At 35.9% G+C, this 21,680-nt stretch overlaps 1 protein-coding gene across 4 annotated transcripts in view; it reads left to right on the top strand.

The window, feature by feature from the left end:
* The window catches only part of PARG (poly(ADP-ribose) glycohydrolase), a 142,417-nt gene that overhangs the window by 54,888 nt on the left and 65,849 nt on the right, over positions 1 to 21,680 (top strand). For all 4 annotated transcript variants that reach the window (XM_005671222.3, XM_013983452.2, XM_005671221.3 and 1 more), the window contains exons 8-10: positions 5,529 to 5,621; positions 9,885 to 10,042; positions 20,344 to 20,423. In XM_005671222.3, the coding sequence (XP_005671279.2) occupies positions 5,529 to 5,621; positions 9,885 to 10,042; positions 20,344 to 20,423 (331 nt within the window). The remainder of the gene's footprint in view (positions 1 to 5,528; positions 5,622 to 9,884; positions 10,043 to 20,343; positions 20,424 to 21,680) is intronic.

The raw sequence follows: 21,680 nt of genomic DNA, 5'->3' as shown, positions 1-21,680 counted from the left end.
CTGTCCTAATAAAAAAAAATTATTACTAATATCTTGGTTTGCATTGTATAGATTTATGAATTATGCAGATTAATAAATAAATAATTTGTAAAAGTTAAGATTTGCACAAAGATACTAATAATATATGAGAGGTCATAAGGTCATGCTAGTTTTTTAAATTATGCATTTCATCTCCAACAGTAGTTGGGTTGGTAATGTTCTCAAGTGACATTTTTTAATGTTCTCATTTGTGTTTTCAAAACAGCATTAGACAGGGGTTTGAAGTGTTGACGCTTGTGAAGAAGTCCAGTGCAATAATGCTTCATCAGATAAATGTGATATTTTAAAGCTGTGACAGCTGCTACTCGTATATCATTTTTAAAAGACAAGGACAGGTACCCAAAGGAGAAGAAGCTGTCAGCCTTTGTAGACACTTAAGGTTAAATGTCTTTAGGTTAAAAATGTTTGGACAGACACTTCTCCTTGTCTCTCCTGCTAAATATGGCTGAAAACCTGGACACTACAAAAGGATAAAAAGACTCTGAAAAGTGGAGAAAAGACTGACCAGCTAGGGTCTGTGAGAAATTGTGGCACCAGGGTGGTATCAACAAATCCTTGGTAGGGAGCCTAAACTTTCACACTCCCACCCAGAGGTATCAAGATGCCTCTCCCCTTCTCTGCCCTAGGATTTGACAAAGGCAGTAGAGAACCAGACTTTCCATTCCTGACTGATAGTAATGAGGTGGCTATCTCTTCCTCTCTTGCAGAAGGCCTGCTAAAACAAGATTTAAATAAGATCTGAGATCTCATAACATAATATCCAGAATACCCAGGTTTCGATTAAAAAAATCCATTAAGAAATAGGAAAGTCTCAACTGAAATGGGAAAATTAATCAATAGACACTAACCAACCCTGCGATAACACAGAATTATCTAACAAGGATTTTAAAGCAGCCATCACCAAAAGGCTTCAATAAGCAATTATAAACTTACTTGAAACAAATGAAAAAATAGATAGTCCTAACAAAGAAATAGGAGCTAAAAAGAACCAAATAAAAATTTTATAACTGAAGAATATAGTACCTGATTTAAAAAAAAATGGAATTGATGGGCTTAGTGGACAGTGGGAATGGCTGAGGAATTGATGGGCTTAGTGGACAGTGGGAATGGCTGAGGAAAGAATTGGTGAACTTGAAAAAGAACAAAAGAGGAATTCCCATAGTGGCGCAGTGGTTAACGAATCCGACTAGGAACCATGAGGTTTTGGGTTCGATCCCTGGCCTTGCTCAGTGGGTCAAGGATCTGGCATTGCTGTGAGCTGTGGTGTATGTCGCAAATGCTGTTCCGATCCCACGTTGCTGTGGCAGTGGTGTAGGCCGGTGGCTGCAGCTTCAATTAGACCCCTAGCCTGGGAACCTCCATATGCTAGGATGCAGCCCTAGAGAAGACAAAAAACAAACAAACAAAAATGTCTAAAGGAATTTCTTGAAAGAGAAAGGAATGATAAAATATTGAAGCTTGGAACATCAGCAAAGAAGAAAGAATGACAGAAAGATTTAAAATATTGTAAATGTAGTAGTCTTTTCTTCTGGAGTATTCTAAATTGTGTTTGACATTTTCTCTCACTCTTTTCAAAAATTGAAGCACTATCAAATGTGGTTCTTAATGTGGGGAGATACTAAAAAAAATTATAATGGAGGCAGGTTAAGGACCTTAAAGAAAGGTAAAATGTCTGTACTTCACTAGAACATGTAAACTGTTGACACCGGGAAATAGTGATAGTTAATATATAATGAAATGCCTAGAGCAGCCAATGGAAAAACATGTTCAAAGAGATATGTTCAGAAACACTTTAGATAAATTAAAATGGAATTATAAAATATGTTTCACGTAACCCCTGGGAATGAAGGAAGAGAAAACAGACGAAAGAAAATTGAAAATGAAATAAATATGTCCTAACGTATCAACAATTAAATATAAATGGTGAGAAGTTCCCATTGCGGCCCAGCAGGTTACGAACCTGAGTAGTATCCACAAGGATGCGAGATCAATCCCTGGCCTCATTCGGTGGGTTAAGGATCTGTCGTTGCCCTAAGCTGTGATGTAGGTCACCTGCTTGGATCCTGTGTGGCTGTGGCTGTGGCTGTGGTGTAGTCTGGCAGCTGCAGCTCCGATTCAACCCCAGCCTGTGAACTTCCATATGCCGCAGGTGTGGCCCTAAAAAGAAAGAAAAAAAAAAAAAAAAAAAGGAACTGATGAAAATTCACTAATTAAAAGACGAATTTACAGAGTAGATTTTTAGAAATGACACACTGTTATTTCAGACGTAATAATACAGGCATGTTGAAAGTAAAAGGCAGCTTAGTTTGTAATAGCTAGAAACTGGAAACAACCAAAATGTCCCTCAGTAGTAAATAGTTAAACAAAGTATAGCATGTTCATACTGTGGCATACTACTCAGCAATAGGAATTAACTTAAATAAATCTCAAGGGCACTACACAGGGTGAAAAAAATCAATCTTATAAGGACACATCCATATGATTCCATTTGTATAACATGACAAAATTACAGAGATAGATGACAGATTGGTGCTTGCTAGGGCTTAGGTCTCTCTTAGAGATGGTTGGAAGAAGGAAAATGTGACTGTAAATTTAGTAGCACAAGGGAGATTTTTGTTATAGTGGAACACTTCTGTATCTTGAATTTGGTGGCTTCACAAACATACAGGTGATAAAATGGCATAGAACAATTATATATATATATGCATACATACGTACATACATACACTGTACCAATATTATTTTCCTTGTTTTGATATTTTGCTATAATTATGTGAAATGTAACCATTAAGAGACACTGGGTGAAGGGTAAACTAGACCTCCCTATTATGTTTGTAACTTTCTGTGAATCTGTGATTATTTCAAAATAAAATGTTTTAAAAAACAAGGCAAATTATGAGTAAGAAAAATCTGAATTTCTTCAATAAGTGCATTAATATATTTTATGCATTTTCATAGGAAAGGAAGTATCTTTAATGTATACATTATAATTCTAAAATAGTAGAATGCCTTCTGTGTATGATTTTTGTAAATTTAGTTTAGTTTTGGCCATGCCCACAACACGTGGAAGTTCCCAGGCCATTATCAAACCTGCACCACAGCAGTGACCTGAGCCTCTACAGTGACAATGGCAGATCCTTAACCTGCTGCTCCACAAGGGAACTCTCTAGTTTTTCTTTTCATTAATGTTAAAGAGTCTTATAATGAAGAGACTTTGAATCCTTTAGCTTTTTTTTTGAGGGCTGCACCTGCTGCATATGTAAATTCCCAGGCCAGCAGTTGAATCAGAGCTGCAGCTGCCAGCCTGCATCACAGCCATAGCAGTCTGGGATCCAGGCCACATCTGCGACCTACACCACAGCTCACAGCAATGCTGGATCCTTAACCCACTGAATTAGGCCAGGGATCGAACCGGCATCCTCTTGGGTACTAGTCAGGTTCGTAACCTGCTGAGCCACAAAGAGTACTCCCAGCTTTTTTTTTTCTTTTTTTTAATGTGTTAACTTCCCATCATAGATATTAGGATTTAGCTATTGTTTATTTAATCCCATCACCATTAACACAGCCTTATTTCTTTTCTTTTCTTTTCTTTTTTTTTTTTTTTTTTTTTTGTTTTTTAGGGCCGAACCCAAAGCGTATGGAAGTTCCCAGGCTAGGGGTTGAATCAGAGCCGCAGCTTCCAGCTTACACCACAGCCACAGCGACATCAGATCTGAGCCACGTCTGGGACCTGCAACACAGCTCACGGCAACATCCGGTCCTTAACCCACTGAATGAGGCCAGGGATTGAACTTGCATCCTCATGGATAATAGTCAGGGTTCGTTACCAATGAGCCACAGCAGGAACTCCAACAAAGCCTTATTTCTGTTTTCCCACTTTTCCACTATAGAGTTGTCATGTTCATTTCATCTGGCTTTCTAGTAGGATGGTAAAAACACTTTATGTCTGAGATATGATTCCTTTTCCTCTGTTGTACAGCTTTTTGTCTTCCTCAGAGTTAATCATTGTCTTGTGTTGTTCACTTGCTTAGTTTTCTATATACCTATGATTAATTGAATCTAAGACTCTCTGAATTGCAAATATATTTATTTTCATTCTGAATATCAGTTTTCTCATCATCCTAAAGAGGGAGATAGGCATAGATTTGGGTTTTAGAGCTGTGGTACACAGAAAATTCTTAGTGTTAGAACTTTCCTATAAAATCAGAGTGAATGTAAATTATTTTTGTTACTTTTTCTATTTACACACATACCTTGTCCAGCTGTAGATGGACAATTGAATGCTCTTTTGTTTCAGCTTAGAGTCTTACCCTCATCAATCCCAAACATTGGTCACGTAGAGAAGTGGGGAGAGCCATGGAGTAGAGGCCAGAACACTTGGGTTCTAGTTCTAATTTAGGTGCTAATTGACATTTTCAATCTAGGATAATCAGGTAACCTCCTTGGCCTCAGTTTTCTTTTCTCTGTAATAATGACAGGATCAGACTGGATTATAACTGAGACCTCATCTGTCTAGGTCAGACGTGATTTCAGATAGATACATGATTTATTTTAATCCTGGCTATATATGTAGTATCTCTAAATGAAGCGTGTTTTCATTTTAGTATTTTAAAAGAAATGCCCTGACGTTTAGACAGAAATTGGATTAAAAGGACTAAAGTAATTTCTAAAGCATTGAAGAGATGGGAAATTACAAAAGACAGAAATGGGCCATGAGTGTTGTCTTTATTGTACTTCAAGTATGATATGGGAATCATGGTGTTTAACTTCATAAAGATTCCTAGAAAAGGATAATTCTAAGGTCACCAGAAACCTTACTGTTTACTACCCACTATGTTAGATTTGACACACATAATATGCTTCGAAATAATTAGCATGGATTTTATGGTGATTTCTTTAAATTACAGACTATAGAAGTTCCTATTGTGGCTCAGTGGATTACAAACCCAACTAGTATCCCTGAGGATGTGGGTTTGATCCCTGGCCTCAATGTGGCTGTAGTATATAGGCCAGCAGCTCGGCTCCCTAGCCTGGAAACTTCTGTATGCTGTGGGTATGGCCTTAAAAAAGCAAATACATACATACATACATACATACATACATACATACATACATACATACAAGACTATAGAAGTTGGAAGGCTTCTGAGAGAGTTCTTGGTGGTCTAATAGTTTTAATTGATGTAGCAGGGCAGAATGTACTATTTTCATTTGCAAGTGTTTTAATTAAATGTGAATGTAATATGAGTGCATTTCATATTGGGGATATTTGATTAATTTTCAGAGGGTGCTAAGGTGATTTATATACAGTTGGAAATGAATTTGTAAGTTCCTTACTGCACTTGTTGGTGTACCTTTACATGTGTTTGATGCTGATAATATGCCTTCTTATGGGACCCCATGAAAAGGCAAATGTGTAACTTAACTTTAATAACAGTTGTTTGTTCATTGGTTATTATTCACTGATACCATATTTTATTGGTTTTCAGGTACTCGAAGAAGCAGAAGCTGAACATTTGTATCAGTCCATTTTGCCTGATATGGTGAAAATTGCACTCTGTCTGCCAAATATTTGCACCCAGGTTGGTGGAAATAACTTCTTCCTCAGTAGCTTTCTTGAGACTCACAATTGATTTTGTTTAAATTCTAATGGCCAACGTCAAAGAGAGAGAAGAGGAAGATGGGAAACAGTTTTTGCCAGAGTATGATGAATTTGCTATACTAAGGAAAAGGTTAGAGGCTACAGAGAACACTTAAAGAGGACATTAAAAATGCATCATTCAATTTCTGAGCTTCAGTTTACAGTGTTGATGTTTGCTTACTCAGACCTCTTTTTTCTTTTTGTTTAAATAGTCTCTAACTTTCAAAAAAGGATAGTCATGATTTCAAAACATACAAATGGATTTAGAACATCTTATGTTCAAAATGGCTTAATAGCTACTCTTTCTGCCCCTCTTACTCCAAGTGGTGTATTGTATAACAAATAAGCTTGTGATATGTTCTTAACTTTTGGAAATAAGTATCTGGTATTATTTTATTTTGTTTGGTTTATATTAATTATTTTTTGTTACATAACAAATTACCTCAAAATATAGTGATTTAAAACAAGTAACCTTTATTATTTCAGTTTCTGTCAGGAATTCGCTAGCAGTTTAGCTGACTGGTTCTAGCTCAGGATCTCTTGTGCTTGCAGTCAGGGTGTTGGCTAGGGCTGCAGTCATCTCAAGGTTTGACTTATGCTGGAGGAGCCACTTCTAAGCTGACTGCTGGTAGAAGGCCTCAATTCCTTGCCATGGGGCTCTCTATGTGCTGATGGGGTGTCCTCATGGCATGGTTGCCCACTTCCCCAGAAGAAGCCACCTAAGGAGAGAGCAAGGACAAGGCAATCCCTCTTTGGACCTAGTTTCTGAAGGCACATACTGTTACTTTCACTATTTTTCTCTTCAGAGGAATTTAGTCACTAAATCTAGCTCATACTCAAGGAAAGGATAATTAGAGTCTGTCTTTCAGAGTGGGGACCATCAAAGATCTTGTAGATGTATTTTCAAACAATTATAAGAGGGTGTTGTCTATTCTTTCTTCCTGTGTTGCTCACAACAGTAGCTTGAATTTGCCTTTATCTTTTATTTCTAGGGCAGCCCCCTGGCTGCATGGATGCTAACCAGATTTCTGTTAACACTGTTGCTCTGCAGGGATCCTAGGGACATATTGTGTGGAGCAATTTCTGAATGTGTAAGATAATCCCATATATTGCAGTCTATCATTGGACACCCCAGAAACCACAAGCATAATCATTGGGGCAACAGAAAACCATGTCTAAATGCCTGGGTCTGAATGTTGAGAACCACTGAATGTTTTTCAGTGTGCCATATTTCTCATCATGCCATTCCAGTTTTTTGTAACTAATTTTACCTCATTAGTGCATTGTGTCTGAAATAAATTTTTCTATTAGGCAGAGAAGATATATTTTAAAATTCATTTTCTTTATTTATGTTGAAAGTTATTTGCTTGCTTGTGTTTCATGTTCATTCTTTTTTCTTTTTCTCCTTGCTTTTTTTCTTACCTAATAAACTCGCTCACTACCTCTTAGGCTCTGCCGTTTACTTCCCTTGTGAAGTCTTTCCTGCCTCTTCCAGCTAAGTTAATCATTCCTATAGCACTTAAATCATGCTTAGCACATTATTTTGTAATTAGTGTCTTTATGTATATGCTCCCACTAGATTATATTCTCCCTAAAGGGAAATCATTTTTCTGTCCCTAGGTCTAGCATAATGGTTAAGTGCTTTTTAAATTCAGTATGTAGTGTATAATGGACAGAATAAAGCCATTAGACACAAATCACTTTTTCCTCTTTTCTTCCAATCATCCTTTGGAGGGGTTTCCATATTGGTTTTTTTGTGTGGTTTTTTCTTTTTTTTTTTTTTTTATCCATGACAATGCCAAATCCTTAACCAGTAAGCCACCAGGGAACTCCACCATATTGTATTTAATGAGATATGTATTCAGAAACACCTAAGTTTGTAATCCATAACAAATCAGTTGGTGGAACCAAAATCAGACTGGTGGTTCCTCATCTTTTTTACCTGGCTTCAAACAACTTTGTTCTTCCATTAGGGCATTAATGGAGAAAACATTTTAACTTTGTCCTCTGTCCTCTACTAAAAAGTAAATCTCAGAGTTCCTGCTGTGGTGCAGTGGGTCGGTGGTGTCTTAAGAGCATTGGAGCACAGGTTCCATCCCCTGCCTGGAACAGGGGGTTAAGGATCTGGCGCGAATTACATATGTCATGGGGTGGCCAAAAATGAAAAGGAAAAAATAAGTAAATCTCTGCTGTGTAAGTTAATATTTCAATTTGTTATCAAAATATATTTTTGGCATGTTAAATTGCGTATGATATTATTTAGTAATTTATCATATTAATATTCTCTAGGCCAAAGCTAAAACGTAAGTTTTATTTATTTATTTATTTGTCTTTTTGCCTTTTCTAGGGCCGCTCCCGCTGCACATGGAGGTTCCCAGGCTAGGGGTCTATCGGAGCTGTACCTGCTGGCCTACACCAGAGCCCCAGCAACGTGGATCTGAGCCGCGTCTGCAACCTACACCACAGCTCACAGCAGTGCCAGATCCTTAACCCACTGAGCAACGCCAGGGATCAAACCCACAACCTCATGGTTCCTAGTCGGATTCGTTAACTACTGAGCCACAACGGTAACTCCTAAAACCTAAATTTTAGATTTATAAAAAGGAAATTACAGGAAACAAATTTTGGACATGAACTTTTTGAAAGATCTTTTTGTTCATATTTTACTAATTTTATGTGCTGTCTTATTTTACCTAGCCGAGGGCTCACTGATAAGATTTACTTCCTTTAGTTTTCCCCAAGTAAGTTTTCAGGCATTTAAGTCTAAAATCATTTTTTGTGGATAACCTTGTAAATGGTAGTTAAAAACTCATTTCTTACTAAAACCATGGAGCAGTTTTCTCTAAGCCTTTGGCACATTGTCACCTTTTATAAATTCATTGCTGGGTTGTAAATAAATGTATAGGAAGGAAAATGAAGTTCAGTATGCACTCTCTATTGCCTCTTTCTCTGAACTTGTGATTAGCTAAGACCTAAAAGGGGAGAGAGAATTTTGGATACCCTAGTGAAAATAAATTCTTGACATTTCTCTTGTTTGTTTACTTTTGTATTTCACAAGAGAGATAGTTGAACTGCAAGCTTATTAGCCTTTCCTTTTTTAGCAAACTCTTATTCTAGCAATGATGTACATTTTCTGTTACTTAGAAGTTAATTTTTACGACATGGCAGTTTTGATTTGTCTTACCTGCCTCTCCTCAGTTATGTTTGAGTGCTGATTCTTGAGATGTGATCAGAACAGTTCTCTATGTGTACTGTTTTGAGATTAATGCAGATATCCAGGATTCTTAGTTCTGGGTCTTATGGAAGGGAGAAGGAAAAACATCTCTAAATACTATGTTGAAGCATTTTGAAACAACAGCTCATACTTAAACTGACAGTTGGTCTTTGGCTTTCCCGTTATGCCCTTAAAAACATGTAGTTTAAACATTTAATATAGAGTAAAATTCACTGAACACAGTACTCAAGTCTTGTGGATTATACCAAGAGTAAAAGGTTAGTCAATTGGGTTTGGTACAACTTGAAGACATTTCAGACATAAAAACTTTGAGGGAAGACTGTACTGCATCTTCCTTGACCTGAAATGATTATGTAGGAAATGCCTATATTCTTACAAGTTTATACCTAAATAAATCAGTATACATATGCTCCATTAATTGCTATAATAAAATTAGATTGCATCTTATAAGTTGTCAATGTGAAGTGTGATTCAGAATTAGAAGAAAAAGACTTATTTATTGAATTATTTTCCTCAGATCATTTTATTTAGGGCTGAAATGGAAAAATTTCTCTGTCCAATATAATAATCTCTAATATAAGTGAGAACAAATTTAGCATTTGCAATCAGGACTAAATTCCATGTTTTTCTGTTCCATCCTTTGTTTTAATTTTTCATTACATGGGTAATGTGTTTTTATTTCTTACTTGCTAAAGGAATCTTGTTTTTCACTAATGCAAGTAATGTGTTGTGTTCTCCTCACTTTCATTAGTATTGATTAGAAATCTGCACTTTGTCAAACAAGTAGATATTTCTAGTCATCCTTGATGAACTGCCCTTGACTTCAACAGCACTGGTGATTTAAGGATTCAAGAATGGCCTGAAATTATTCCTACCTTAATTTAGCAAATGCAATTTGGTGCCTCTGCTTTTGAAATTGCTAAACTAATTATTGCTCCTCTTGTCTGTATTTTTTGTTTCCTCTATCAGCCAATACCACTCCTGAAACAGAAGATGAATCATTCCATCACAATGTCACAGGAACAGATTGCCAGTCTTTTAGCTAATGCTTTCTTCTGCACATTTCCACGGCGAAATGCTAAGATGAAATCAGAGTATTCTAGTTACCCAGATATTAACTTCAATCGGTATGTTTTCAGAAAATACCTTTTTAACAGTAAAATAGAGAAGGTTGGAATTGAGTGATTTGCCAAGCATTTTATGTATAATTATCCAGTTTAATCTTTATAATACAGTGAGTCAAGTGATATTTTTGCCATTTTGCAGGCAAGATAATTAAAGTTCATAGAGGTTACAGAACTTGCTTAGAGTCCAAGACTCAGTAAGTCACAGAGCTGAGGTTTAATCTCAGTTGTCTTATTCCAAGATCCATGTTCTTTTCCACCCTGTCGGGTTGTCCTCCTCCTTTGAGTGCCTTGGATTTCTTATTTCTCTTCCGTGTGCTTATTTATTCACAGGATGTTTGTTGTACATTATATTCTTTGAATGCTGAGGTAATGTTAAAGCTGTAGTACAAGTCCTCCTTTCAGTAAAGTGTGAGTTTAGAGTCATGAGACTGACTGTCTTGAGACCTAAAAAATATACTTGTTAAGATAAAAAGCAAAAATGAAAGTTGACTTTAACTTTTTATAGACATGATTAATTTCTTAATGTAATATTTTTGAAAGGAAGGCAGAATAATGTTTAAATTATTGACAAAAGTAATATATTGTGAAGGAATTGATGAAGTTTCAGATTCTAGCCATTTTCCCCAATTATTATTTTCTTCATCATTTACACAAACAAAAATGTTGTAAAATCTTCTTGAAAAATGAGTATCATTTTTTCCCTTCACTCTAACCCTCCGCCTTCACCCCTAATCTTTATTTTTCATCTGAGATTATCTTTATGGTATCTGTAAATAGAATGTGAGTTTTCTTCCCTAATGTTAGGGGTGTAGCTACAGAAAATTGTGGTACTGTTTGCTCCTCTTTCCCAGTAAACTATGTATAATGTCCTCCTCCATTACTTCCCTCTAATCCCCATCTCCTGCCTCTGAGGGATTGGGTAATGTGGACAGAGTGCAGAAGAAGAGATGAGGTCATGGAGCAAAATCACACTTTTGTTTGCCATTCTGTTTTTGTCTTCAAAGTTGATTGGTGTGGTAATGCCGTTTATTTCAGTTTACTTTTTTAATATTGTTTCTTTAAAGACTATTTCAGGAGTTCCCATCGTGGCTCATTGGTAACAAACCAGACTAGTATTCATGAGGACGTGGGTTTGATCCCTGGTTTTGCTCAGTGGGTTAAGAATCCAGTGTTGCTTGTGGTATAGATTGCAAACGGTGCTCAGATCCAGCATCGCTGTGGCTGTGGTGTAGGCTGGCAGCTGTTAACATTACTTTGTTACCATACTATGTATCATGCTATGGTAGCCATACTAAGTAACCGTAGTAAATTATTAAAACCAGGAGATCAACAATGATGTAATATGGTTAACTAAATTACATACTTTATTTGAATTCTAGCAGTTTTTCTACTGTATTTTTCTGTTCTAGAATCCTCCAAGTCTCCCACATTGCATTTATAGTAGTCCTCTCTTATATGTGGCTTACTTTCCATGGTTTCACTTACCTACAATGAACCAAAGTCTGAAAATATTAAATGGAAAATTACAGAAATAAACAATTCATAAATTTTAAATTGCACACCATTCTGAGAAGCATAATGGAATCTTGCACATCCTGCTTCCTGCCGTCCAAGACATGGATCATCCCTTTGTCCAGCATATCCCTCCTGTTAGTCATTTAATTTAGTAGCTATCTGGATTATCAGATAACTGTTGAAGTATTGAAGTGCTGGTGTTCAAGTAACCTTTTTTTACTTAATAATGGCCTTAAAGCACATGAGTAGTGATGCTGACAATTTGGATATGCCAAAGAAAATCTGTAAAGTGCTTCTTTTAACTGAAAAGGTAAAAGTTCTCAAGTTAATAAGGAAAGAAAAAAAATATGCTGAGGTTGCTGAGACCTACAGTAAGGACAAATGTTCTCTCCATGGAATTGTGAAGAAGGAAAGAAATTTGTGCTAGTTTTGCTCTTACATCTCAAACAGCACTAGTTATGGCCATAGTATATGATCAGTTAAGATGGAATAGGATATTTTGGGAGAGAAAGAGAACACATTTACGTGATTTTTTTTTTTGGCTGTTCCCGCAGCATATAGAAGTTCCTGGGCCAGGGATCGAACCCGTGCCACAGCGGTGGCCTGCTGCAGTGACAACGCGGGATCCTCAACCTTAATGTGCCACAAGAGAATTGTTATAGTTGTTCTACTTCATTATTAATTATTGTTGTTAATCTCTTGCTGTGCCTCATTTATAAATTAAACTTTATCATAGGTATATATGTATAGGTAAAAACATAGTATGCGTAGGGTTCCCTACCAATAAAGCTTTCAGACATCGACTAGAAAGTCTTTGATTTTCCACAGGTAAGGGTGGGAACTGCTTTAATTTTCTGAGTCTCCTCTACCCTGTTCTTTAGTTTTCCCTTTTCTTTCATGACTTTGACACTTTTGAAGACTACTCATCAGTTATTGTAGTATGTTCTTCAGTCTGGGTTTGACTGACATTTTCTTCACAAATAGAGTGAGATCATTGTATTTTTGGCAGGAATACCAGAGAACTGATATTGTGTCCTTCTCTGTGCATCGCATCAGTGGGCTCCTGATGTTGATACGTCTCATTACTGGTGATCAGTTGGCTAAGGTGGTATCTATGGAGTTTTCCCACTGTACAGTTGCTTACTTTTTCTTTGGGATTAATAAATATCTTGGGAGTGATTTGTTGACCCTATGCAAATGTTTGGCTTATGTTTCTCCTCACTAATTTTAGCATCCATTTAGCTGGATCTTGTCTGTAACAGTTATTACTATAGTGTTTGCCTATTGTGATTTTTCCATTTCCGTCTACATGTATTGCTTAGAATTCTCTTGTAAAGAAGAGCTATCCCTTCTTTCACATTTTAAAATATCTGAACAGACTTACGGATATTTATTTATTTATTTTATTTTTTAGTGTTTTCTTACTTTTTGGCATCACAGATATTTCAGACTCATATTTTCCATGACCCATCTGTGGGATCTGTCATTTTCTCAAGGAACCTTGGTTCTCCTTTTATTGGAGAATGATATTTACAGACCAAGATCCAGGTGACAGATGTACTCATTGTTACTAGAGTAGAGATGCTCTACTGCCCACCCAACTTTGTTACCATTGCTTATTTAATCTTTTCAGTGGAACAGAGATCTTATTTGTTCTATTCTTTGTTGTTTTCACAAAATCTCATGCATTGCAGGCCTTCAGTAAATCCCAAATGAAAATAAATTTTATAGATGAAACATTTGATGAAGTAAGTGACTGGTTAGTAGTGGTAGAGTGCTACTAGGACTATAACTTAGTTTCCTTGCTCTCAGTCTATGGTCTTTTACTTTTCAAACTGAATCATATTCTTAGGAATTATGAGTTTTTACTTTTGATTTCTTTAGTATTTGGGACTGTATTAAGAGAAAACAAAGCATTGGTATCTGCAATTGCAGTTAATGCACTTGTTTACTAAATGTATTTTTTTTTTTGCCTGTTTGAAAAATTATTAAGAATTTTCTTACAAGTAGACTCACTGGTAGTTAAGAGCTGTGCATCTCTCACAGATTTTGTCTTTTAATATAGAAAAGGAAATAGTCAAATTTTGTATGTAAGTAAAGAAGTGGGAATTTAATTTTGTACAAATATAATTATCTGTTTTCATGAAGATTATTAGTATATTAATAGTAAGGATTCTTTAAAGAGTAAGTAGCCTATTTATTTGGAATAAATGTACAATGAGCTCTAGGATTTGCCAGAGATGCTATAAATTATAAAATCTTTGTCCAGAATTCTGAAGACAATTCCAGTGGTTCTAGGGTTGTTATTTTGGTTTTGGTTATGAGTAGCTCTAATTAATAGTACTTTAGAGTTAGCATTTCAATGAGCACTTATAATTTGTTTCTGAAGAATGAATAATCTGCTAGTAAATGTATCTTGATGGTCCCTAAGATAAACTTTCGATGTCTTAGTTATAAGCTTTCTCAGAAGATTCTTTGTTTTAATTGTAGTCTTTAAAAAGTTTTATTTTTTAACAAGAACAGCATTATTTTACTAAGTTAAGGTTGTATCAGAAAGCCTCTTCTTTTAAAAAGTTATTTTTAAAACTCTACTGGAGTTCCTGTTGTAGCTCAGTGGTTAACAAATCAGACTAGGAACCATGAGGTTGCAGGTTCGATCCCTGGCCTCACTCAAAGGGTTAAGGATCCAGCGTTACCATGAGCTGTGGTGTAGGTCACAGATGCCGCTCAGATCCTGCATTGCCATGGCTGTGGCGTAGGCCGGCGGCTACAGCTCCAATTAGACCCCTAGCCTGGGAACCTCCTATGCCACAGGTACAGCCCTAGAAAAGACAGAAATAAATAAATAAATAAATAAATAAATAAATAAACTCTATTAAGAGTATTTTCAAACATAACTAAAAGATAAAGAGAACAGTATAGTGAACCCAAATTTTAGTCAACCAACTTTAGCACTTAACTTTATTTACTTACTTATATATCTTTATTTTTTGTGCTCTTTTTTCACCTATCCAACCTCACTTTCTTTTTTCCTAGAATATTTTAAAGCAAATTCTAGACATTCAGTTTTACTTATTAAGAATTCAGTATTTAAACTCTTCACAGATAAATTTTGTGCTATAACCAAACTGTAGCCCTTTCCTCAGAAAAACTTAAGGCGCTCTATGGATAACTATACATATACATTCCCTACCAGGTAAAACAAGAAAAAGCACAAGAAAGGGAACAGAGGTTAATAAGCATGATTATAGTATAGGCTTTTTAAAGGAATAAAAAATTGTATATAGATTATGTTCTTGGAATTCCCATTGTGGCTCAGTGAGTTAAGAACCTGACATTGTGTCCTTGAGAATGTAGGTTCCAACCATGGACTTGATGATTGGGTTAAGAATCTAGCGTTGCAATAAGCTGCAGCACAGGTTACAGATATGGTTTGGATCTCACGTTGCTGTGGCTGTGGCTTAGGCCAGCAGCTGCAGCTTCAATTTGACCTCTAGCCTGGGAATTTCCATATGCCAGAGGTCCAGCCTTAAAAATAAGTAAATAAGTAAATAAATAAAAGATTACGATCCCAAATGTGTTAAAATATCCGTTTCTGTTACTATACTCTATGTTCATATCTGTACGTATAGATGTATGAGCATGAAAAGTAGACTGACAAAAAAAATGAATCAAAATATAATTACCCTTGGGTGGTGAGATAGATATTTGACACTTTCTTTATCTCTTTCTGCATATTTTCAGATTGCTTTTATAATGATCATATAATCAGAAGAAAAATAGGTTACATAAAACAATCAATTATCAGAAGTGGAGCAGAAGACAAAGTTAATAAAAAGAGTAGACAGTTTTTGTGATTTGATTTTTTTTTTTTTTTTGACTTTTTATGGCTGCACCATCGGGATATGGAAGTTCCCAGACTAGAGGTCAAATCCGAGCTGTAGCTGTGACCTACACCACAGCTCATGTCAATGCCAGATCCTTAACTCACTGAGTGAGGCCAAGGGTTGAACCCACATCATTGTGGATACTAGTCAGGTTCATTACTGCTGAGCTACGACGGGAACTCTGAAGTTTGATTTTGAGAGTGGAATCCTGCAGAGATTTTGAGCCTTTCCAAAATAATTATTACGGGTAGCTTCTTCCTTTTTTAATTATAGCCCTGTAAACTCTGATTCGTTACCTTTCCCTCACTCTCAGTTGACCATTCAGCATGTAAAAGAAACACAAGTCCACAGTGTCCTCTGACAGCTGGGCACCTGCAAAACTGACGGCCTTCTTAATAGTAAAATCGACTACAGTTTTGGGATGACTGACAGAAGTCAAGAAGACTTGAGAAACCTTGGCCTTTGTGACTTCCTATTTCCTGCTGCCAATGACCAGAATTTATATTAATTTTAATATATGTTTTATTTTTAAAGCATCTTTATTTTTCAACTAGACTTATCACAGGAGAAAGCTGGTGGCAACATCCTGTTTATCTTTTTCATTGTGCATTGTCATTTATCCTGAAGACTGAGCTGGTTGGCTCTGAGGGTCAGCCTGTTAGGCTTGATGGGAAAAGAAGCTGAAACATTTTTCTTAATGAAGGGAATATGGATTAGAATCGTGTATGCATTTTTTGTAAATGAGTGTTGATTTTTTAGCCGATGACTTTCTATCCCAGGTACCTCTGCTGACTCAGCATTATCTGAAATTTTTTTTGCGTAAGATATCTTTATAACAGTAGCTAATATTTATTAAGTACCTGCCGTATCCCAGTCACTGGGCTATTTTTTTTCACCTAATCTTCAAATCAGTCTTTATAAATTAAGTATTATTGTTTTCCCATTTTTCAGATGAAGAGTTGGCGACTTAGGAGGGTAGTTTATTTCACCAAGTTAACTAGTATAATTGGGGTTCAAACTCAAGGTATAGTCAGCCTCTAGAAGCTATGTCCCTTAACCATTTTGCTATACAGCCCCTTTTTGAATGAATCAGATTAATACTTTTTACCTCATAGCTTGCTAGAAATTATGGCTATCCTTAGAAATAATCCTTGATATGTAAGAATTATTTCCAGGCCAGAGTGACCATGTGGGATTTAAGCTTGTGCTATCCCAGTAGCATTTTTACCAAGTAAGAGTTCAAGTATGTCTGTTGAAGATTTGAAACCAGGCATGCTCTTGTCTTCCTGGCTGTGGATGCTCTTTTGGTCACCAGAACATTGAAAATTGATTAAAGCAGGTAAAGCCTGTTGTAGTCTCCACAGTTGTTTTGGAGGACTCCTCAGCAGTCAGGATGTCTGCACTTGCCTCTCAGTGAGATGATATGTGTTTTAATAAACCTAAAACAGCAAACAACAGCAACAACAAAATGATTTGTTATCATCACTACTGTCTATTGACAGCTCCCTTTGATTCTGTCTCTGAGTTTTTAGTAGGGGAGCTTCTATACTAAGAGGTTCAATGAGAGTAATTGACCTGTCGTGGAAATGGGACCTGTAGTAGAAATGGGACACTGGCTTCTGTTCACACTCACTGCTCTTTCATCATGTTTCACTTCCTCTCAAGAGCAAAATGCTCTGACTATGCTTCAGAAATGAAAAACAACCTAAAGTTCCCCTTATTCATGTGGTTTATGATAGATCAAGTACCTAATTTGATGAGCCATTTGGTAAGCTGATTATGGAGCATTTTATTGTTGTGTTTTCTTTTTTGCATAGTTGCTGTTTATGATAATAGTTTCTTCCATTTGGGAGTTGTGCGTGTGAGTGTGTTTAGTCTCAAAAGACTAGCTAGTTGATTGAATAAGAAAAATGGTAAGAGTATGTGGTGGGAGGCTGACGTCAATAAATTGAATAAGTCTTCCCTTTTTTATTTATTGTTGTGTTCTTCCAGCCCTGCTTAGTTATGTTAAATGCCCCTGACCTTTTCCCCTGCTTGCCTTTCAGGGCCTAAACATTCTTATAAAGGCTTCCAATGTGATTAGCATTGATGCTTCTGAGATTGCTTAGAAACTGATGGTCAGAGATTAATTGTGGGTTGCAGCAGTGGTCAGCCCAGGAGGCTTTTACATCTGTCTCTTCTGGATTGAAAATGCTGCAGAGGCCATATGGCACAGTGCTTCACAGAAAAGCCAAGAACGACTTTCTGGCTGGGTTCCGGATTATCATTTGCTTCCATTTTAAAGAGGAGGTTATAGTGCTTTGGGTTTGATTTACTGTATACTAATAGGATTAATCCTTAACTTGAAATCACATGGGAGTGTGTGTGTGTGTGTGTGTGTGTGTCTAGAATCCAATTCCAGTAATGTTATCAATATTCCATTCAGGGAAAGATTTTATTAAACTTTGCTTCTCTTTATATTTATGGAAAGAAAAACACCAGTTAACAAGTACCTAACCCTTGATTGACTTATTCCCTTGAAAATAAGTTTTGTTTAGGACAAAAATAAGGTTGCCCAATCACTTTTTTTGTTTGCTTTCTTTAATAATCTCTAATTATCATTCAGTTAAATGCCAAAATGTCTTTTCTACCTGTGGAAGGGTTACTGTGGCCTAGTTTATGTGCACGTTTGCACGCCCACCTGCCAACTCAACATATGACTTCAAATATATATAGAAATCTAAATTTAAAAAATGGTGTTGAGTTAAAAAATTGAATTGTACTTGATTATGATGAGAAGGCCTCTCTCTGAGTCTCTGTCTCTTTCTGTGTTTATCTCTCTGAATTTCTGTCTCTCATACCCTCCTTTTGCCAAACTTCTGTCTCTTTCTTCTCTCTCTGCCTTGTCAGCCCCATCTTTCTGTTTCTTTCCTTTCTTGGGCTCTATCCTCATTTCCTTTGTTTATCTATATCCTCCCTGCCAAATGCTGTCCTTCAGATAGTACATCACTTTTGTTCACTCATGCAGATTACCTGCACTTTTATGTTATTTTCTCTTGCTTCCATACCAGGATAATTCATTTTATTTAGGTAGCTATACGTAGTACTTTAAAATTTTATAACAGTGAAATCTGAGAATTGATACAGGGGTTTTAAACCTTCTTCATCTTCCCTGATTTTCTACCTCCATGCTGTGTTCTAGACTCCACACCACATGCATTTCTCCTTCAGGGAGACAGGAAAGCTTATTTGGTTACACAGTGGTTTGAAATTAGACTTGGAGCAAAGAAGATAGAGAATAAATTGAGATTCTGCTTGCTTTGGACCTATAAGATTTGGACTTGCAAAACAAATTGTAGTACTCATTTGTAGTGGGTGACAATAACAGCCATATGACCTTTCCAGGAGAGTCCATTAATTGCTAAGGCAATAAATCTATAGTCCCAGGAGGCTCCTCAGGTTAATAATTTCTTATCATGGTTATGAAATATGTGAAGTTTTATGTGATTTCCTAAGCAGCTGACCACATATTGATGCTAGGAATGCTTTTTTGTTTGGGGGAATTGTTTCTCAAGGGCAATAGCCATTTTCACTCACATGCAACACTTCTATGGAAGAGGAACTTTTTTTCCTTAATTGAATTGTATGTACATCAATTCATCTCTAAAAAAACGTGATAGCTGTCTTTACATTCATCCTGCTTCCCTCTACTAAGTAGTAAACCTAGAAAGTGATTTTGCAATAGATCCCAAGGTATTCGTTTAGTAAATCGTATTTATTCAATTTCAGATTTGGTTAAAATACTTTCTGACATTAGCATTCCTTTCAGGAAATAAGTATTCCTATAAATTGTTTTCTCAGAAATTGACCCAGAATAGATAATTTCAGATCATTGAAAACAGGATCATTTGAAATCTACATTTCCTTCCCTTTTATTAATTCATTTCAGTTATTCAATAGGATTTTGTCATAGAATTAACTTTTCCTTCTCTGCATAGTTACATAAGCTTGATTTTCTAATCATGAAATTTTTACTCATTTTGGCTCTTACTAAAGTGAACTTCTACTTGAAGTTTTCTGGTTTTAAAGCCAAAGTATACGACTAGAGGCAGATGACTAATATTTCATTATTTATAGCCACAGAATTTCTTTATAATTTTTAAATGCCTTTGTAAAGCTAGATCTTGTGACCAAAAGCATGCTTTTGTGTTAGAAATCTTTTAGCGAACTACTTACTCAGGTCATATGCTTCCAAAGCTCTGCTTTTCTTTCCTCAGGATAAATTGCATTATGTGTTACCAAGAACAATGCCACATCATTTCAAAGAAAACTAAATTAAGTAGTGCAAGTCCAGGTTGCTGGAAACTACATGACATAGGGTAGGCACTGTTTTGGTTACCATGCAAAGGGTATGTTTGCTTAATTACCAAGGATTCATCAGTCTCCCAATATCTTGTCATACCTGCTTGTTGTTGTCATTGTCACCCCCTCCCGCCACCAAACAATCACGGGGATTTTTGCAGATACCATTTTGTTCAGTCATTTAACTACCTAGTAATATTATGAATTGTAAATAGTATTTGCCATTGGGAAAATGATTGAGCATTAACTCACTGGCCTAATTGACTTTGGGGGACCAGATGGTGCCTTCTCCCTGGAGGAAGATAGATTAGAGGAACGTGGCTGTTAAAGAGTGCCATCTGACTTGAACAACTTTGAAGAAGCCTGGTTCTAGTTGGTTTTAGTCCTCTCCAGATGCTGTTTGAATGCAAACAGTTTCTCAGTTTTCTATCATTACAGAATTGCCTCCTGGAAGAATTACTTCTTTTATTTCTTGGTAGTAGTATAGATTTAGGTTTTTATGAATCCTTAAAACATCTTAAATCATCCTTACCCTCTTTTATTTTTTGTCTCTTTCAGGTTGTTTGAAGGACGTTCATCAAGGAAACCAGAGAAGCTTAAAACTCTCTTCTGCTACTTTAGAAGAGTCACAGAGAAAAGTACATTGTTTTCATTCTTCTTGTAATTTTTATCATTGATGGGGGCAGTTTAGATCAAGTGACAAGTCAAAAATGTTTTGTGTTCAAAGTACACTTTCCTACCAAACCACATTAAAAAACAGTAATAATTCAGTATTATAATGTAGTTTTATGCACAAGTTGTGTGTATATATAAAGGTGTGCTATGAATACGCGTGGGTTTTGAATACTGAAATTAGACCAGCGTAACATACTTTAATGGATTTTCATGAATAAAAACAGTAAATTAATACTTTTAAAAGAAAGTATTTTGACCAGGAAATACATTTAGACTATTCTTTATATAAGGAAGCATTAACTACTACAGTTTATTTTCAGAGGTTAATGAATTAATTGTCTTCCTGTCCATCTCTCTCTTTGTGCTTCCTTTACGCCCTTGCAGTGTTTATAGAACAGTGTTTGCACTTAGTGTTTATATGTCTGTCTTTCTCTGTTGGATCCTGACTATCTTGCTTTCCCAGAAGCTAATCATAGTACCTGAGACAGTAGTAGTAAATGTCTAACCAACACTGGTAGTGATCAGCTAATAACAAATTGGTATTTCTACTCTTATCCTAGAAGCTGGGTGACCATGGACAAGTTTCTTAATATCTCTAAGCCTCAGTTTCTTTATCTGTAAAATAAAAGAATAATGATAATATACCTCATAGAGTAGTTATAAATATTAAATGAGAAATTACATCTTAATAAATGTTAGCTATTATAGTCTTTCCTGCAAGTCAATTATAAAGGAAACCAGAACATCTCAAAAGTTTGCTTTTGCTAAGTAGAGCAGGTTGACTCTGGTCAAGTGAAATGAGTTCATTTCAATTCTAGTTGTCCATATTGTGGGATTATCTTAAAATTCATCACTGAACTATTCAAATCCTTTTTTTCATACCTTTCCCTTGGTAAGGACTCTCACATTATAGCATACTTGGCAGTTTTTTTCCCTTTTGAAATTATTGCTCTTGGACATTGTTCAAATTTGGGGGAAAGAAATCAATTTTCCAGATTTTGGTATTTAAGGGAAAAATTATAGACTTCTTTGGTAGAGTTATTTATTTCTTAGCTTATGGATTTTTAGTTTTGTACTCTGTACAGAATGAAATAGTAAGGAAAATGAAGGCTCACTAGGGCTTAAAATCAAATTAGAATTTGTAATAATTTGTTTGAAAGATGAGTATATTTTTTGCTATTCTATTAATGAATTCCATTACTATTTCTAAGTAATTCAGA

This window comes from Sus scrofa, chromosome 14, assembly GCF_000003025.6.
Source record: "Sus scrofa isolate TJ Tabasco breed Duroc chromosome 14, Sscrofa11.1, whole genome shotgun sequence".
NCBI lineage: Eukaryota > Metazoa > Chordata > Mammalia > Artiodactyla > Suidae > Sus > Sus scrofa.
Note: the sequence above shows the minus strand (reverse complement) of the source record. Positions and strands in the feature narration are given on the sequence as shown.